At 35.9% G+C, this 14784-nt stretch overlaps 2 protein-coding genes and 1 long non-coding RNA gene across 9 annotated transcripts; 2 read left to right on the forward strand and 1 right to left on the reverse strand.

Moving 5' to 3' along the window:
* The first annotated feature begins 1597 nt into the window (after nucleotides 1-1597).
* Nucleotides 1598-3956, forward strand: LOC104721146 (cytochrome P450 84A1). Its single transcript, XM_010439062.3, has 3 exons — nucleotides 1598-2303; nucleotides 2421-2851; nucleotides 3093-3956. Exons 1-3 carry the CDS (start codon nucleotides 1793-1795, stop codon nucleotides 3711-3713), a joined length of 1563 nt encoding a protein of 520 aa, XP_010437364.1. The 5' UTR covers nucleotides 1598-1792; the 3' UTR covers nucleotides 3714-3956.
* A 532-nt stretch (nucleotides 3957-4488) lies between these two features.
* LOC104721148 (uncharacterized) lies at nucleotides 4489-6691 on the forward strand. Of its 6 annotated transcripts, none has more exons than XR_756910.3 (7): nucleotides 4489-4931; nucleotides 5033-5242; nucleotides 5479-5619; nucleotides 5744-5833; nucleotides 6017-6061; nucleotides 6147-6238; nucleotides 6647-6691. It is a non-coding gene; the product is annotated as an uncharacterized LOC104721148 (long non-coding RNA). The 6 variants fall into 6 exon arrangements; XR_015572894.1 differs by having other exon boundaries at nucleotides 4711-4931; nucleotides 5744-5916; XR_015572896.1 differs by having other exon boundaries at nucleotides 4711-4931; nucleotides 5479-5560.
* Nucleotides 6692-10489: 3798 nt separating this feature from the next.
* LOC104721149 (transmembrane and coiled-coil domain-containing protein STS1) lies at nucleotides 10490-14761 on the reverse strand. Of its 2 annotated transcripts, none has more exons than XR_015572897.1 (15): nucleotides 14316-14755; nucleotides 14141-14222; nucleotides 13529-14044; nucleotides 13125-13293; nucleotides 12885-13037; nucleotides 12616-12713; nucleotides 12332-12423; nucleotides 12107-12177; nucleotides 11880-12015; nucleotides 11704-11749; nucleotides 11521-11603; nucleotides 11354-11430; nucleotides 11176-11246; nucleotides 11022-11079; nucleotides 10490-10851 (listed from the first exon to the last, which is right to left on the reverse strand). XR_015572897.1 is itself a non-coding variant. In XM_010439063.3 (15 exons), the coding sequence occupies exons 1-15, from the start codon at nucleotides 14552-14554 to the stop codon at nucleotides 10738-10740; spliced, it is 2019 nt and encodes a 672-aa protein (XP_010437365.1). In that variant the 5' UTR covers nucleotides 14555-14761; the 3' UTR covers nucleotides 10490-10737. The 2 variants fall into 2 exon arrangements, 1 of the variants encoding a protein (XP_010437365.1); XM_010439063.3 differs by having other exon boundaries at nucleotides 11704-11763; nucleotides 14316-14761.
* Between the last annotated feature and the right edge of the window lie 23 nt (nucleotides 14762-14784).

Raw genomic sequence — 14784 nt, forward strand, 5'->3', positions numbered from 1 at the left:
ACGCCCTCGTGATACGAGCGTGACTTATAGTCTCGAACTTAATTAAGTAATTTTTTACTTTCCTTTTTTCTCCACAACCCTATATCGTTGAAACTTATGACATGCATCATATACTTGTATGAGCCGACAAACAAAAAAAAAAAAAGAAAAAAAATATAGACTTGTATGATGAAACTTAGAATTATCAAATTCATGACGGACCGTTGTTGAAGGATTTCTTATATAGAGGAGTTGAGGGATCAGATTTTCAAAATTGGTTACTATAAATATCTTAAGTACCAAAATATTTAATTTTTCAAATGTCTTAGGGATCAATATAGATGTCGGTTATAACAAACAAGCCTGAGATTTATAGTAAAGGGATAATGATTAAGAAGTATTACAAAACGTGTATCTAGAGAGGCATAACATGTAGCTAGAGAGTTTTAGATTATGCCACTTGTTCGCAAAAGAGGTGTCTTTCAGTATTTTGTTTAATTTTAAAAGTTGTGTTAGTTTACATATATGCTCTAATACTTGTGGTAAACTGGTAATAATAATAAAAAACTATTGAGTATAATACTTGAATTGTTGGTCAAAATCTTGAGTAGTTCTTTTGATGGAGTGCCAGCGGAACCCTGTGAGTCACGACAAAATAAAATTATGTATAAAGGAACCTTAATTAATAGTTTATGATGTCTAACATTTAGAGCTACTAGGTTAATTATAGTATTAATTAATCACCTTCTGTAAGGTACTCACTGATAGTGGTCAGTCTCTGTCTAAGATTTAGTACTAGACCTTGTGTCTTTGTACGTTTGCACAATTTACACTTACACTAAGTGTATCTTTTTAGTAGCGTTGTTTGATCAATTAAAGAGTGGACATTTCATCAATTTTTTTTAAAAAGTGGACGTTTCCATATTTTTTTTTTGTGCAAACAAAATCACGACTGTCATTTAACGTATATACAAAATAAAAAGTAGTACAAATTTAATAAATGTAACTATTTATTTTTGTGGTGAGCTGATTCAACAAAATCACGACTGTCATTTAACGTATATACAAAATACAAAGTAGTACAAATTTAATAAATGTAACTATTTATTTTTGTGGTGAGCTGATTCAAGTGATCCCTACTATATATAAAATGTGCTTAAAACATTTTTTATTTTTTGAGTTTTTATGCATTTAAAACCTAACTGATCAGTATAAACCTAACTGAAAAATCATATTTAAGAGTACATATCGATGATAATAACATTATTAATTATAGTTTACTTTCATTTTCTTTTTCTTCGTTTATAAGAAATTAAAGGAGTTGGTGACAAGTCTTGATTTCATTTATTTAAGTAAATAAAAATGGTGAACTTCTTGTTAAAATTTAAATAATTTAGCCACTTTACTAATCATGTTTTATTTTTTTTTCTGCAAAAAAAGTAACTCTTATTTAAAATTATAATGATAAATTGAGGAAAATGCATTTATATTCCCACGAATGATTCATCATATATGCTCGAACTCAGTAAAATACCAGAATCATTAATTTTCCAATGCATTTAATTCCACACGAAGGTTTTACAATTTATTTCATATCTTAAACAAAAATAAAATAAACGGTGTATATATAATGATGGATGACGAAAATTAAGTCCCACTAGATAATACAAATATGTCAATAAAAGGGACCACAATTTGATTATAAAACCCATCTCTCTAATCACATCCCAAAATGGCGAACTTTGCCTCCTGAGCCCTTCCAGGACCAAAAAAACATTTTAGCAAAAAAAAAAAAAAAAAAAAAAGATCCAGTATGGAGTCTTCCTTATCACAAACACTAAGCAAAATATCAGATCCCACGACGGCTCTTCTCATCGTCGTCACTCTTTTCATTTTCATCGGCCTCATCACACAACGACGAAGGCCTCCGTATCCTCCCGGTCCACGAGGTTGGCCCATCATAGGCAATATGTTTATGATGGACCAACTCACTCACCGTGGTTTAGCCAATCTAGCTAAAAAATACGGCGGCTTGTGCCATCTCCGCATGGGATTCCTTCATATGTACGCCGTGTCATCACCGGACGTGGCTCGACAAGTCCTTCAAGTCCAGGATAGCGTATTCTCGAACCGGCCTGCAACTATAGCTATAAGCTATTTGACTTACGACCGAGCGGACATGGCTTTCGCTCACTACGGACCGTTTTGGAGACAGATGAGAAAAGTGTGTGTCATGAAGGTGTTTAGCCGCAAACGTGCTGAGTCATGGGCTTCCGTCCGAGATGAAGTGGACAAAATGGTCCGGTCGGTCTCTTGCAACGTTGGTAAGCTAGCTCGCATATTCACTCTTGTTATGTGCGGGCACGTATATATATAAAGTAAAAAACTTAATTTGTTTTTGTTTGATATGTATTTTAACATCTAGCCAAAAAATATTGTAGGTAATTCAATAAACGTCGGGGAGCAAATTTTCGCGCTGACCCGCAATATAACTTACCGGGCAGCGTTCGGTTCAGCTTGCGAAAATGGACAAGACGAGTTCATAAGAATCTTGCAAGAATTCTCTAAGCTTTTTGGAGCCTTCAACGTAGCAGATTTCATACCTTATTTCGGGTGGATTGATCCGCAAGGGATAAACAAGAGGCTGGTGAAGGCCCGTAACGACCTAGACGGATTTATTGACGATATTATCGATGAACATATGAAAAAGAAAGAGAATCAAAACACTGTGGATGATGGAGATGTTGTTGATAGCGATATGGTTGATGATCTTCTTGCCTTCTACAGCGAAGAGGCCAAATTAGTGAGTGAGGCAACAGATCTTCAGAATTCCATCAAACTTACACGTGACAATATCAAAGCTATTATCATGGTAATTATATTTCAAAACGCACTACTTACAATCATGATTCTTAATGGGTTACGTAATAATAATACTTATCCATTAACCGGTTATTTTCTTTTAATTATCTTTTTCTATATTAGGAAGGCAATTTTTCTAATTTACAAGTAGACAAAAAAATGAGAATAAATTAATATAAATATAAGGGAATATAGTTACAAAAGATTTGAATTCTAATGTGAATTGATTTTATTTGATTTGATTTTAATAGGACGTTATGTTTGGAGGAACGGAAACTGTAGCGTCGGCGATAGAGTGGGCCTTAACGGAGTTATTACGGAGTCCGGAGGATCTGAAACGGGTCCAACAAGAACTCGCGGAGGTAGTCGGACTTGACCGGCGAGTTGAAGAAACAGACATCGAGAAGTTGACTTTTCTCAAGTGCACACTCAAAGAAACCCTAAGGATGCACCCACCGATCCCACTCCTCCTCCACGAAACCGCGGAGGACACTAGTATCGACGGTTTCTTCGTTCCCAAGAAATCTCGTGTGATGATCAACGCGTTTGCGATTGGACGTGACCCGAAATCTTGGGTTGATCCGGAGACGTTTAGACCGTCGCGGTTTTTGGAAGCGGGCGTACCGGATTTCAAGGGGAGTAATTTCGAGTTTATACCGTTCGGGTCGGGTCGTAGATCGTGCCCGGGTATGCAACTAGGGTTATACGCGCTTGAGTTAGCCGTGGCTCATATATTACATTGCTTCACCTGGAAATTACCTGATGGGATGAAACCAAGTGAGCTTGACATGAATGATGTGTTCGGTCTCACGGCTCCTAAAGCCACGCGTCTTTTCGCTGTGCCGACCACGCGCCTTATATGTGCTCTTTAAGTTGTGGTTCAAACAACGTGGCAGGAGTTTGGTGTGAGAAGCTGATGAAAAGTTGAAAATAGCCCCGACGAATTGTGGATGTTACATCTTATGTATGTATGTATACATATCTATCTACACGTGTATTCTGGATGAAAACATAAGTGGCTCTTTGTTTCGCTTTGTTTTTCTTTTTTTTTCTTTTGTGGGGATTTTTCCGTGAATGAAATGTAAACCGGTAAACAATAAGATTCTTTTCGCAGATAACTTTCACTACAAGAAAACATGGATTTTACGACTACAATTGGCGACTATATATGTAGTCGTCATTTTTGGCGACTAAGTAGTGACTATTTAGCGACTATTTTACGACTACAAATATTTGGTCATATATTAGTCATTTTTTAACGACTGCATATGTTAGTCGCTAGTTTAGTCGTAATTTAGCGACTATTTTATGACTATATTGCACACCAAAATATGTAGTTGCTAAATAGTCACCAATTTAGCGACTAATATGCGACTTATAGTAAACGGTCGCTAAGAAGTCGCATATCAGTCGCTATTTAAGAAAATCATAATTTTCAAAATTTAATCCCAAACCATTAACCAAACCCCAAGACCTAAATCATAAACTCTAAATCTTAGAAATTAATTCATAATTCATAAATTCAAAACTTAACCCCAAATCATAAACCTATACACCAAACCCTATACTTTAAACCCTATATCTTAAATTTTAAACTTTTATAATGTATAGTATATAGAAATTAAATTATAAACCATTTAACCAAAATATAACCATTATGTGTATAAAATTAAATCTAATCTAAAACTATTTAGTGTATATATATAATTTAATACTTCCAAAAACTATTTACTTATAAAATTTATTAAATTAGTCATTGTAAAATCTGAAACTAATTGTTGATAAAAAAAAAACATAAAACTATATCATTTAGTCTGGGCTTTGAGAGGCTTTTGTACCACTTTGGATTTTGATATGAATTGAAAATTGGCCAACAAAAAAAAGAAATAAAAATCAACAAACAAAGAAACCTTCACCAACCTGTGCCTCTATTCCTCACACTACACTTAGAAAAAAAAAATCATCATCACTCTCGAAACTCTTTCGGAGAAACTCTCACTCTCATTTCTTCGAATCGCGATGACTCTGTCCGGCCAAACCTCCGACCGTATCTCCAGATCTAGAAGGGAAACTGGTTTCCGTGGGAGAAGGTTAGTTTGTTCTATCTCTATTTCCCCCTTTAAATCTGATTTTGGGATTAGGGTTTCTGGTCTACGTTTGTAATGACCTTAATCTTCGAATTGGTTTGAAGACGACATATAAGAAGCAGAAGCTGAGAGGTGAAGCGGAGGAAGACGGCATAGAAGACGAAAAAGCTAAGCCGTGGATTTATCGACGAAATTAGAAGTTGGGATCTCAAAACCGGGAAAGATCTGCTTCGATTCAAGTCGTGTGCTTCTCCGGCGCACAGCCGAAAACTTGGGTCGACTAAAGAATCAATTTTTCTATCAAGCAACAATGGGTCAAGTTCTCTTTTGCTCTCACACCTATCCTCTCCGACGTTCTTGAAGGCTTAGTAGTTGCTTTCATTTGTTATCCCTTTTTTTTTTTTTTTTTCTTGTTCCGCTGTAGGAGCATAGATTTTCACTTTGATTCTGCTGAAAACGAGTTTGATTTATCTGCTTGATATCGGTAGCCAATGCTGATGTGATCCACTTAGTTGCCTTTTCGCGTTTCTCATCCCCTGTGTGATTGCAGATGAGGGAGGATAAGAAGTAGAAGAATGATGAAGGAGAAGTGAGGGAAGGAGTAGCGCATCAATAGCTTTGTTGCCACGCGGGTATATCTCTTGTCATTTCTTTCAAATGTCTAGCTCCATCTGTTTTGGTCTCCATGGAGGTGGGTTTCTTTTCTTTCAAAAATCCTGGAACTGCTTTGTTATTTCATCTTTTCAGAATTCTTGAGTACTTATGTGCAAAATTGTTTTGTTTTTTTTTTGCTTTCTTTGGTGGGTTTCTCTCAGATCAAGTGTCAGCTGTTTTGGTTGAGTCTTGTGGCTTAAAGAACTTAAGGCTCAACTCGGCTCTCCTCAGTGTCACCAAAGTCACCGAAGGTACTCAAACTAAGCTCTCTAAAAGCATATCACTTCTTTCACAGAGTCACCTCAGTTTTGGTGATTTTATATGATAAAATCTGGTATGTGTGTGTGTTGGTGTTTGTGTTTGTGTCTTTGAAGCTTATGGTTTGAACATGTGATTTTTGTTTACTATATTATTTTGTTGTTTGTGATCAATAGACTGGATTTGGAGAAGCTTGAAAGCGGTTGGCTGGAAGAAGATAGGTAAAACCCTTATGTTTATTTTATTACTCTTGTATTACTCTTCAATTCTTTGAAGTCACATTGTTGCATGCGTAAACCATCTTAGGTCGAAGATGATGTTTGGCTTACAGAGAAAGCCACAGCCAAGCACACTCTTAGACAGAGCTCATGATGTACAACTTTATTTCAGAGCGTAAGGTAAACTTTCATTGGTTAAGACATTTTCTTATCCTATTGTATCTTTCGCTATTAAGGTACAATATATATACTTTGCTACTTATTGTTGTGAGACTTTTATTAAATCTGTCAAAGAGTCATTTGTTTAGAAGCCTCTGTTGTAATTTTTGTGAGGCTTTTTGTTGAATTTGTCAAGAGTTATTTGGTAATACCGATCTCTAGACACCTGTTTTATATGCACTCTTTAACTTGAGTCACCATTGTCGATCTTCTTACTCACACTCACGTTTTTAAGCTAGAAGACATGTTAGTTATAGTGAATTGCTTGTCCCGATTGTTTCTCATTTCTAGTCTCGATTTTGAAATTGTGTTATATTGATAATGGGAAATGAGTCCCCATGATACATTTTTTGTTTGTTTGTTCTGAAGAAATGAGTTGCTCTTGGAACATTAATGGGAACTACCTAGGCTTTAATGATGGAATACAAAGCAATTGAGAATGTGCTACAAACCATTTATTATGTAGTTTTTCATCTATTCTTATTTTTAGTTATGATTTTTAATTTTATTTTGTAATACAATTTTTTTGTAATCATGGTTTATAATAATAAATATAGTACTCAAAAAATAATGTTTTAAAACATTATTCATAATTTAAATATATTTAAAACAATTAATAAAATATATGTAATTTGTATAAATACTGTATAAATACTGTATAAATACAATAATGTATAAATACTTGAATACAACTATAGTCAGTAATTAGTCGTTAATTAGTCACTAAATTTGGTGACTACATTATGACTATTTTGCGTTGTCGTAAAATAGTCGTAACGTGGTCGCTAAATTTAGTGACTATATTATGACTAAATTTACGACTACGCAAAATAGTCGTAATGTAGTCGCTATTTGGCGACTAATTTTACGACTATTTATTTTAGCGACTCTCGATTTACGACTACTAGTTTTAGTCGCTATTTAGTCGTAACACACCGTTTAGCGACTAAATAGTGACTAATAGTGCAGTCGCTATTTGCCTGTTTTCTTGTAGTGTTTGCATGTTACAGAGAATTTGTTGGAAGTTTAAAGTTTAAAGGATCTTGAATTTGTTGGAAGTTTAAACAATAAGGATCTTGAATTTGTTGGAAGTTTAAACAATAAGGATCTTGAATTTGTTGGAAGTTTAAAGTTTCAAATACCCCCCATTGCCATTGACAATATCGGAATGAGAACTTCTACTTTTAAATTTATTTTATAGTTATCTTCACTTTTAGTCTTATGGGTGTCAATTAGAGTTGGAATTTCTAGGGTTGAGCATAAAACTGAGTTTAAGCCTTAAGTTAATTGAAAAGATAATGATTATAGGTTTTTCTTATGTATGCCATTTGTGTGACTTTTTTTTTTTGGGGTAGAATTGGACACCTTAGATACTACAGTGAAATGCACCTAACACCTTTGTATGTATTACTTACGTTATTCTAACACCGTCCATAATCAGAATTTCTAGATTGATAATGTCAAAGTTGACATTGAAACTATATATATACTTATAATAATCTGAATGCATCGAGTATCAATCACGACTTCAACTACCGTGACCAAAAAACTCAATAAATTACGATCACTTTGTTACATTTTGCGTAGCTACACACGTATCACATTCATATACACATACGCATGTACCCTACGTGGACTCAGGAATATCACGAAGAATTTATTTTACTATTATCAGTGCCATAAATATATGTCTCCAAAAAAAAAAAATATATGTCTCAAGCAAAATGTCTACCGAATACACAAAATCCAAAAGATTATTAAGACTGTAACAACTAACTAGCTAGGGTGCCTCCTTCTTTTCTGTTTGGTGGAAGCATAAGAAAATGACGGTTTTATAGACTAGTAATGAGTTGTGAAAATGAAGCAGACATCGCATAAACCAGCTCTAAGCCAAACGTAACAATTAAAGCCTTTAAAGACTGCAGTAATGTAAGTATGTACGCCACATCTTTGCAAAGGGGTTGCTTCGAGCAGGGTTGCTCTTGTCTTCTAGAGAAGACAGCTTCTCGACCCATCAAGTCCTCGCAACATTTATTTTTACCAAATAATTGACATTGCGTTTGAATTTTTTAATCATTTCTCATAAAGAGTTTTGTACTTGTGATTGTGGGGACAATTAATTGAGTCATATATATATTTACGACCCCATATCCATCAAAATTTTGTTTGGTGGTCGCTTAGATTTTATGAAATAAATGCAGTTATGGATGGTTTTAAATAGATTTTATGAAAGAAAATGTGGTGATGCATGGTTTGATATATATGTTTTATGAAAGAAATAAGGTGATGCTTTAAAAAATGAGGTGATGCATGCTTCAAATTGTAAATAAATAAATCTATTGGATTTTTTGTAACTTGGATGCATGAGCATGCAGTGAACCACATAGTCACATACCATTGAAACCCACGACACAGAGGCGATAGTAGTCCACCTAAAACATTACTACTAATTGTCTAACTAAACATTATTTCATTCGTACGTGACTTTAATTAATACGCTAACTCGATTTTGCCTCGAAAAAAATAGTCTCGAACTTCTAGTCGCTTCGTTTCAAACAATAAATACAGACATCAGAATCCACATTTTCAATTTTGACGATAAAAGGGAGCAAGAATGGTAGCTAAATTAAAAGACCAGCATGGTCAGCTAAAACGGGTGACATGTGGTGGTTGATTCGACACGACGACATTATAATTATTTACAACGCAGAGCAGAGGTTATCCTCTTTCACCGACGTCGAAGAACGTTAGAAGATGTTGAAAATTTGAACTACGGAGGTCCCAAATTTTCTACTATACGTACGTACGCATCTGTTAGACTCTCATATCGCTTAATATAACAAGATATATAAACGACAAATGCCACTACAGTCATAGTTGAAATTATAAGTTCGAAATTATAAATAATACGTTACGTGAAGAGTAAACAAGAGGGTATATCTAACATTTGTCAAATTTGAAGTATCGTTATATATAGGTAAAAAACCGACACTTATTACTCCATCTTTTGAGACACGCTCTAACAAAATCGATATGCCTTTTTTTTTTGTTCGTCAAATTCCGATTTGCTACGTTGTCCATAGATATGAGGAGTGACCTTCTACCATACTGTTTACATTTTCACTTGTAATTTGAGATCGAGAGGTGATTAAAATGTTATATGTATAATTGGATCTCTCACTTTTTTTTGCCTATGTGATTTTTAAAACCTTATTACACCAATTTTGAAGATCATCTTAATTTGACCTTTCAATTATTGTTTTAGTTGAAAGCGATCTGACACCATCTTGACATTAGCTCTGTTCACTTGGAAAACGAATCTTGTTTCATTATGTAAACGAATGAATTTTGTATTGTCAACATTATAAATGACGAGAGAAAGAGATGGCTTATTAAGATATTTAAACTAGCGGCCCTTGGTTTTTAATACTTTCGGAGTTCATTAGTCTGTTAAAAGGAGAAGAAGATTGTTTAGCTATTATCAATGACGACAATAATACATTTTCTCTATGAAATCAACAGATTCATTGCACCTTGTCTCCTCAATTCAAGGGAAATTTTTTTTTTGTCTCGAACAAAATATATATAGCTGTAACGTTAACAAAAAAATACAAGTTGAATAGAAATTAATAAATAAGAAGTTCGTAGTAAGTAGTAGTGTCTCGACGACAGAATCTTGTCACGGAGAGACAAAAGATCAATAAAGTGACAAATTTTATAGTTGGCAAGGCTGATTCTTTATGAATATAAACGTGTGATGCTGGGACAAAGAAATAAAATTTGTGGGCTAGTTACTTGGTTTATTTACGATTGTAATGTTTCTTTACTTGAATGGACCACCATGAGTGGTGGCGAAAGAAAGAGAGAATACTCTTCAAGCATAGAACGGATCAAAGAAAACAAATGGAAACCTGTTGGATTAGTAAAATACAAAAAGACGGGACCTTTCACGCAAAGTTGTATGGTAATTTTCATCCAAAAAAAGTATTGTATTGTAAATTTAAAGTGATAAATCAGTGGTCGTAATAGTATATTGGTTTAATAAATTTATTAAATCACGCAAGGAAAAATAAAGTCTTCCAAACTTAGTTTTTTTTTTCTCTGTTCCAACTTACAATTAAACATTTTTAGTTTTGACTCTTTTTTTTTTTTTTGGTGCAAAAAATTTAGTTGACTTATGTATATTAAAAAAAAAGGAAACAAACACGGCCATGGTCAGCTAAGACGGCTCAGTGTGACATTTCATACAAAATAATTACAATACAGAAGCTCTCGTCCTTCGCCGGCGCCGGCGCCGAACGTTAAAAAGACAAAGACGTGGACGACTAAACCAAACAAGCAAAATACAGGACTTACTTTTTGATTAATGTCTAACTGTATAACGACTTTTATTTGTTTTGTGCCTGTGATTCAAACATGTGAAAAAGTTTGCTTCTCTATATGTATCTGATTTGATTACCTTAGAGAGTGTCTCGAAAAACAGGATAATAAGTGTCGATCTCGAGTCTTTCTAGAATCTGCTGAGTTTTCCATAGATATGAAGAGTGACCTTCCACCATATCGGTTACATCCACCTGTTATGTTACACGTTGAGAATCAAGAGACGATTATTCATATTGATTGCAACTTTACAATTATTGAAAGTGATCTTATATCTTTTTTTTTGGCAACACCATTACTAAATTTATACTCCAACAACTAATCATATGTTTCATTAATGGACCAAGAGAAAGAGATGGCTTACATTTTCGATCCCAGGAATACAAATTGGTTGGATTCCGGCTAATCCTTGGGAGAATAAACTGTGGAAGATCAAAGGTTAGGATTCGTAGAACAAGTTGGTTTGTTAGGTGAAATGGACAAAATTGGAAATAATGGAAGTTATGTAACGTATGTACCTAGCGCGAAATGCAATACCAAGGGTCCAATCGTTTGTGGCATAAACATTGATGAATCTTCCAGCTACCATCTAACAAACAAGACCAAAGAAATAAATTAGAAAACTCAATTAAGATTCGATTTTATTGATGTGACATATGTTTTGGTAATTTACTGAACTCAAAGAGAGTTAATTACCTTCCTTACGTCTCGCCAGTTCTCATTATTGATTGAAATGGGTGCTCCAAGAAGTACAACTCTTTCCACAAGATCAGCTGCCAAGACATGTTAAGAGTTTAGAAAGAAAAAAAAAAGCAGGATTCAATCTTTTCAAGATATCTTCTCTGTAGCACATGAGAAACTACCGTTTTGTTCTGTCTCGGCCAGTGTTTGGAGGCATTTGAAGATGACACGAGCACCAAGAGAAAAACCCACGAGAGTGATGGGTCTGAATTCACAACATTTGAGGAAAGATAAGCAACACAAGACATAAATCCTTATGTATAGAAGTTATATTCAGTTGCTTGCAGCAGTCATAAACTCTTTACCTATTTCCTTGCAAGCCTTTTTGTAGCGCTTCAGCTAGAACTCTTCCTGCTTTGTCCGATCTACAGGATTACATGGAGGTTTCAAAATATTTTGGTCTTTACTTGGAGATGCGATGAGTACATACTGCATCATCTTCATTCATCAATTGACTACTTAGCTAGGGGAGATGTGTTACCTATCAATAGCAATACTCCATTTGCTATCTATGAAATCAGCAGCTACCAATATTGTCGCTGGCCACGCCAATGCCATTAAAAGAGAGGCCAACACAGTGTGCATCGCTCCTTGTTTCATCAATTCCATGGCAAGTCCTGACGAAATCAAAACAAAATCACAATTATATTAGAAAGTTGACATTTTTACATCTACATGATTATTTTAATAAGGATATAAACCAATTACTTGAAGTAAGCCAATCCTGAATTGCAGTGCTCACTAAGATAAGATTCTTGGACTCCCATTGCAGAGTGTACCTGAAATAGTAAAGGACCATACTGTAAGAAGCAACAATAGTTCTATTCCTGAGAATCAGTCACAAACGTGGATGAGAAAAGCTAATGCAAGGAGTAGCTCCACATGTTAAATCCTATTTCCTTTTTACGATACCAAAGTTCTCACATGACATACCTCTCCATATTGCTAGTTAACCCTTCCCATGGTTTCACAAAATCTTCTTCGTCAAAAACAACACCAGCGATCAAAACTTCCACTGCTAACCGCTGTTACATTGATTGCCACAAACATTTTCAGATCAGTGAAAAATTTGGCCCTTAAAACACAGAGCAATACTTGGAAAAATCAGAGCATGGAGATTTCCAAATGAAGGAGGGAGAGGAGACACGACCAATATTTTATCCAAAACACAAAAGTATGTCCCAATGATCTAGCAGCAGAGGGAAATAGGAACTCACTCCTTGATTATGATTTTCGCCAATAGCTTTAAATTCGAACTCATCAAGGTCCCCAATTCTCCTCGCCATCTTAGTCCCTGTGAGACCAGCTCCAGCAGCTGGGTACGAAAACATTTTAAAAATCAAGCATAAGTAACATCCTAGACGCTCCTTAACAAAAACTTAATACATTAGTGGGGATGAAAGATAAGCCAAAATACGTAGTGCCTAATTGTAAGCGTACTGATATATCCATGTAGTGCAAAAATGAACCCTCTACTCTTATTCACCTCCAAATGATGCTGCAACCGCAACGGAGCCAGCAACAGTTCCGGCGGCACTAGCCGCAGCAGCAAACCCACCAGCTCCTATCACCGGTATAATTGTGCCCAGTGTTGGTGCCAATGCACCAAACCCTGCAGCAATAGCTGGAGCAGCCAATCCTGTTGAGCAGAACCATGTAAATTTAAGATAGGTAACCAATTCAAATTGAGCTCTAATTTAGAAGGTTAATGTTGAATTCACCGTACCTCCAGTGATGGCCATCAAAGTTCCCCCTGTGATAGCAGCCGCACCAATGATGCCTCCACGTTTCCACTTAGCCCATGAGCTCGTTGGAGATAGAGCATCTTCACCCTTCATTTCAGCAGACTTCTGAATGGCCATGGCAGAGCATGCGACCATTGTCTCAATTGCTTCCTAGAAATTGAAGATCCCTAAATGTTAATATATTTAAACTATGAAAAAAACACAAAATCATCATCATTCAATCAACAACCGCCATTAGCAAATGAAACGTACTGGAATTTAAAGTACTGCTAATTTCACATCCTAACTCAGAGAAAGATAGCTAATTCGTAACAAAAAAAAATATTCTAAGTAAAAGCATTAAATTTCACAACGAGCTTGTCTCGGAAGAAATAACTATACGAACCACTTTAATCCACTCAATGTTAAACCAGGTCGCAAGTAAACGGAGAGCAACGCGATGACGAGCATCATAGCCTTTCCTACGCCGTGAACATTTCTTATCTTCGAGATGTTTATCTGACAAGCAAGCAGAAAGGAGCTCATAAAGAACATTAATCTTCCTCTGATGGCTAAGCAATGTCACTTCCTTAACAGATTTCTCATCTTCAAGAACTTCAGGCTTGTGGCTTCCATCTATAATAACCACACCCGCTTCAAGACTCTCTGTTTCAGCACTTTCACCCGCCTCCTTCTTATCCTTCTCTTTATCCAAATCCACATCTTTTGATTTCACCTCAGGAACCTTATATTTCTCACGGCATTCGTTTTCGTACTCCTGATGCTTCTCCTTCTTAGCATCTATCGATAGAGAGCTTTGAATGTTGTACACCATAGCATCAGCAGCTTTAGCTAAGGCCATCTCTTGCTCCACCATCTCGACAGAAGCATCACTCGCTGCTTCTGAGAGTAACCTCGTGAACTACAAGAAATCAAAAATAGAAAGTTAATGAACAATTAACTCAACAAAGAATATAGGATCCATAACAACAAATCTCAAACTCCACAATAGATATACCGCTCCGATGTGGTGCTTAGCCGGAGAAGAGCAAGCTGTTTGCTCGAGACCAAGCCAAGCCGGTGAATCAATCTCAAGACATCTGTGGATAAAAATACAAACTAAATTATATGATTCCAGAACATGATGAGTCTTCAGAATCGATGAGAAACGATAAGAGATTTTGGGAAATCACCTGAAAACGGGTCGAAGAAGGCAAGACGTCTCGTGTACCCAAAGGCCTGGGTCATCGGAGACGGAATCTCCACTACTGCAATTGCTTCTTCGCTCTTCTTCCCCTCCGTCGTCGTCTTCTGCCGATGGGATCCCCAACGGCTGAGTCTGGTTAATTTGCGCTTGGTTGAGCGCGATCGCGAACAATGCGCCGGCCGCATATCTCTGCGTCGGAGTCAAATTCGACGTAGATTCCACCATACCGAAACAAAACGTTTGATTTTTACCGATCAGCGAAAATAAAATACGAAAGCAACAAATTCGCCGGAAGTCAGATCACCGTCAAGTTTTGAAATCCCAAGAGAGATGAGTCCGTGTGACTATATGAGTCATCCGTTTTCCTTTTCCTTCTGGTCCAGTATCGAGAAGACATCTGTCTTCACTCTGGTGACTCATTAACCTAACGACGTCGTTCGAGTCAAAAGCCCAAT

Source organism: Camelina sativa, chromosome 11, assembly GCF_030686135.1.
Source record: "Camelina sativa cultivar CO46 ecotype springtype chromosome 11, ASM3068613v1".
Classification (NCBI taxonomy): domain Eukaryota; kingdom Viridiplantae; phylum Streptophyta; class Magnoliopsida; order Brassicales; family Brassicaceae; genus Camelina; species Camelina sativa.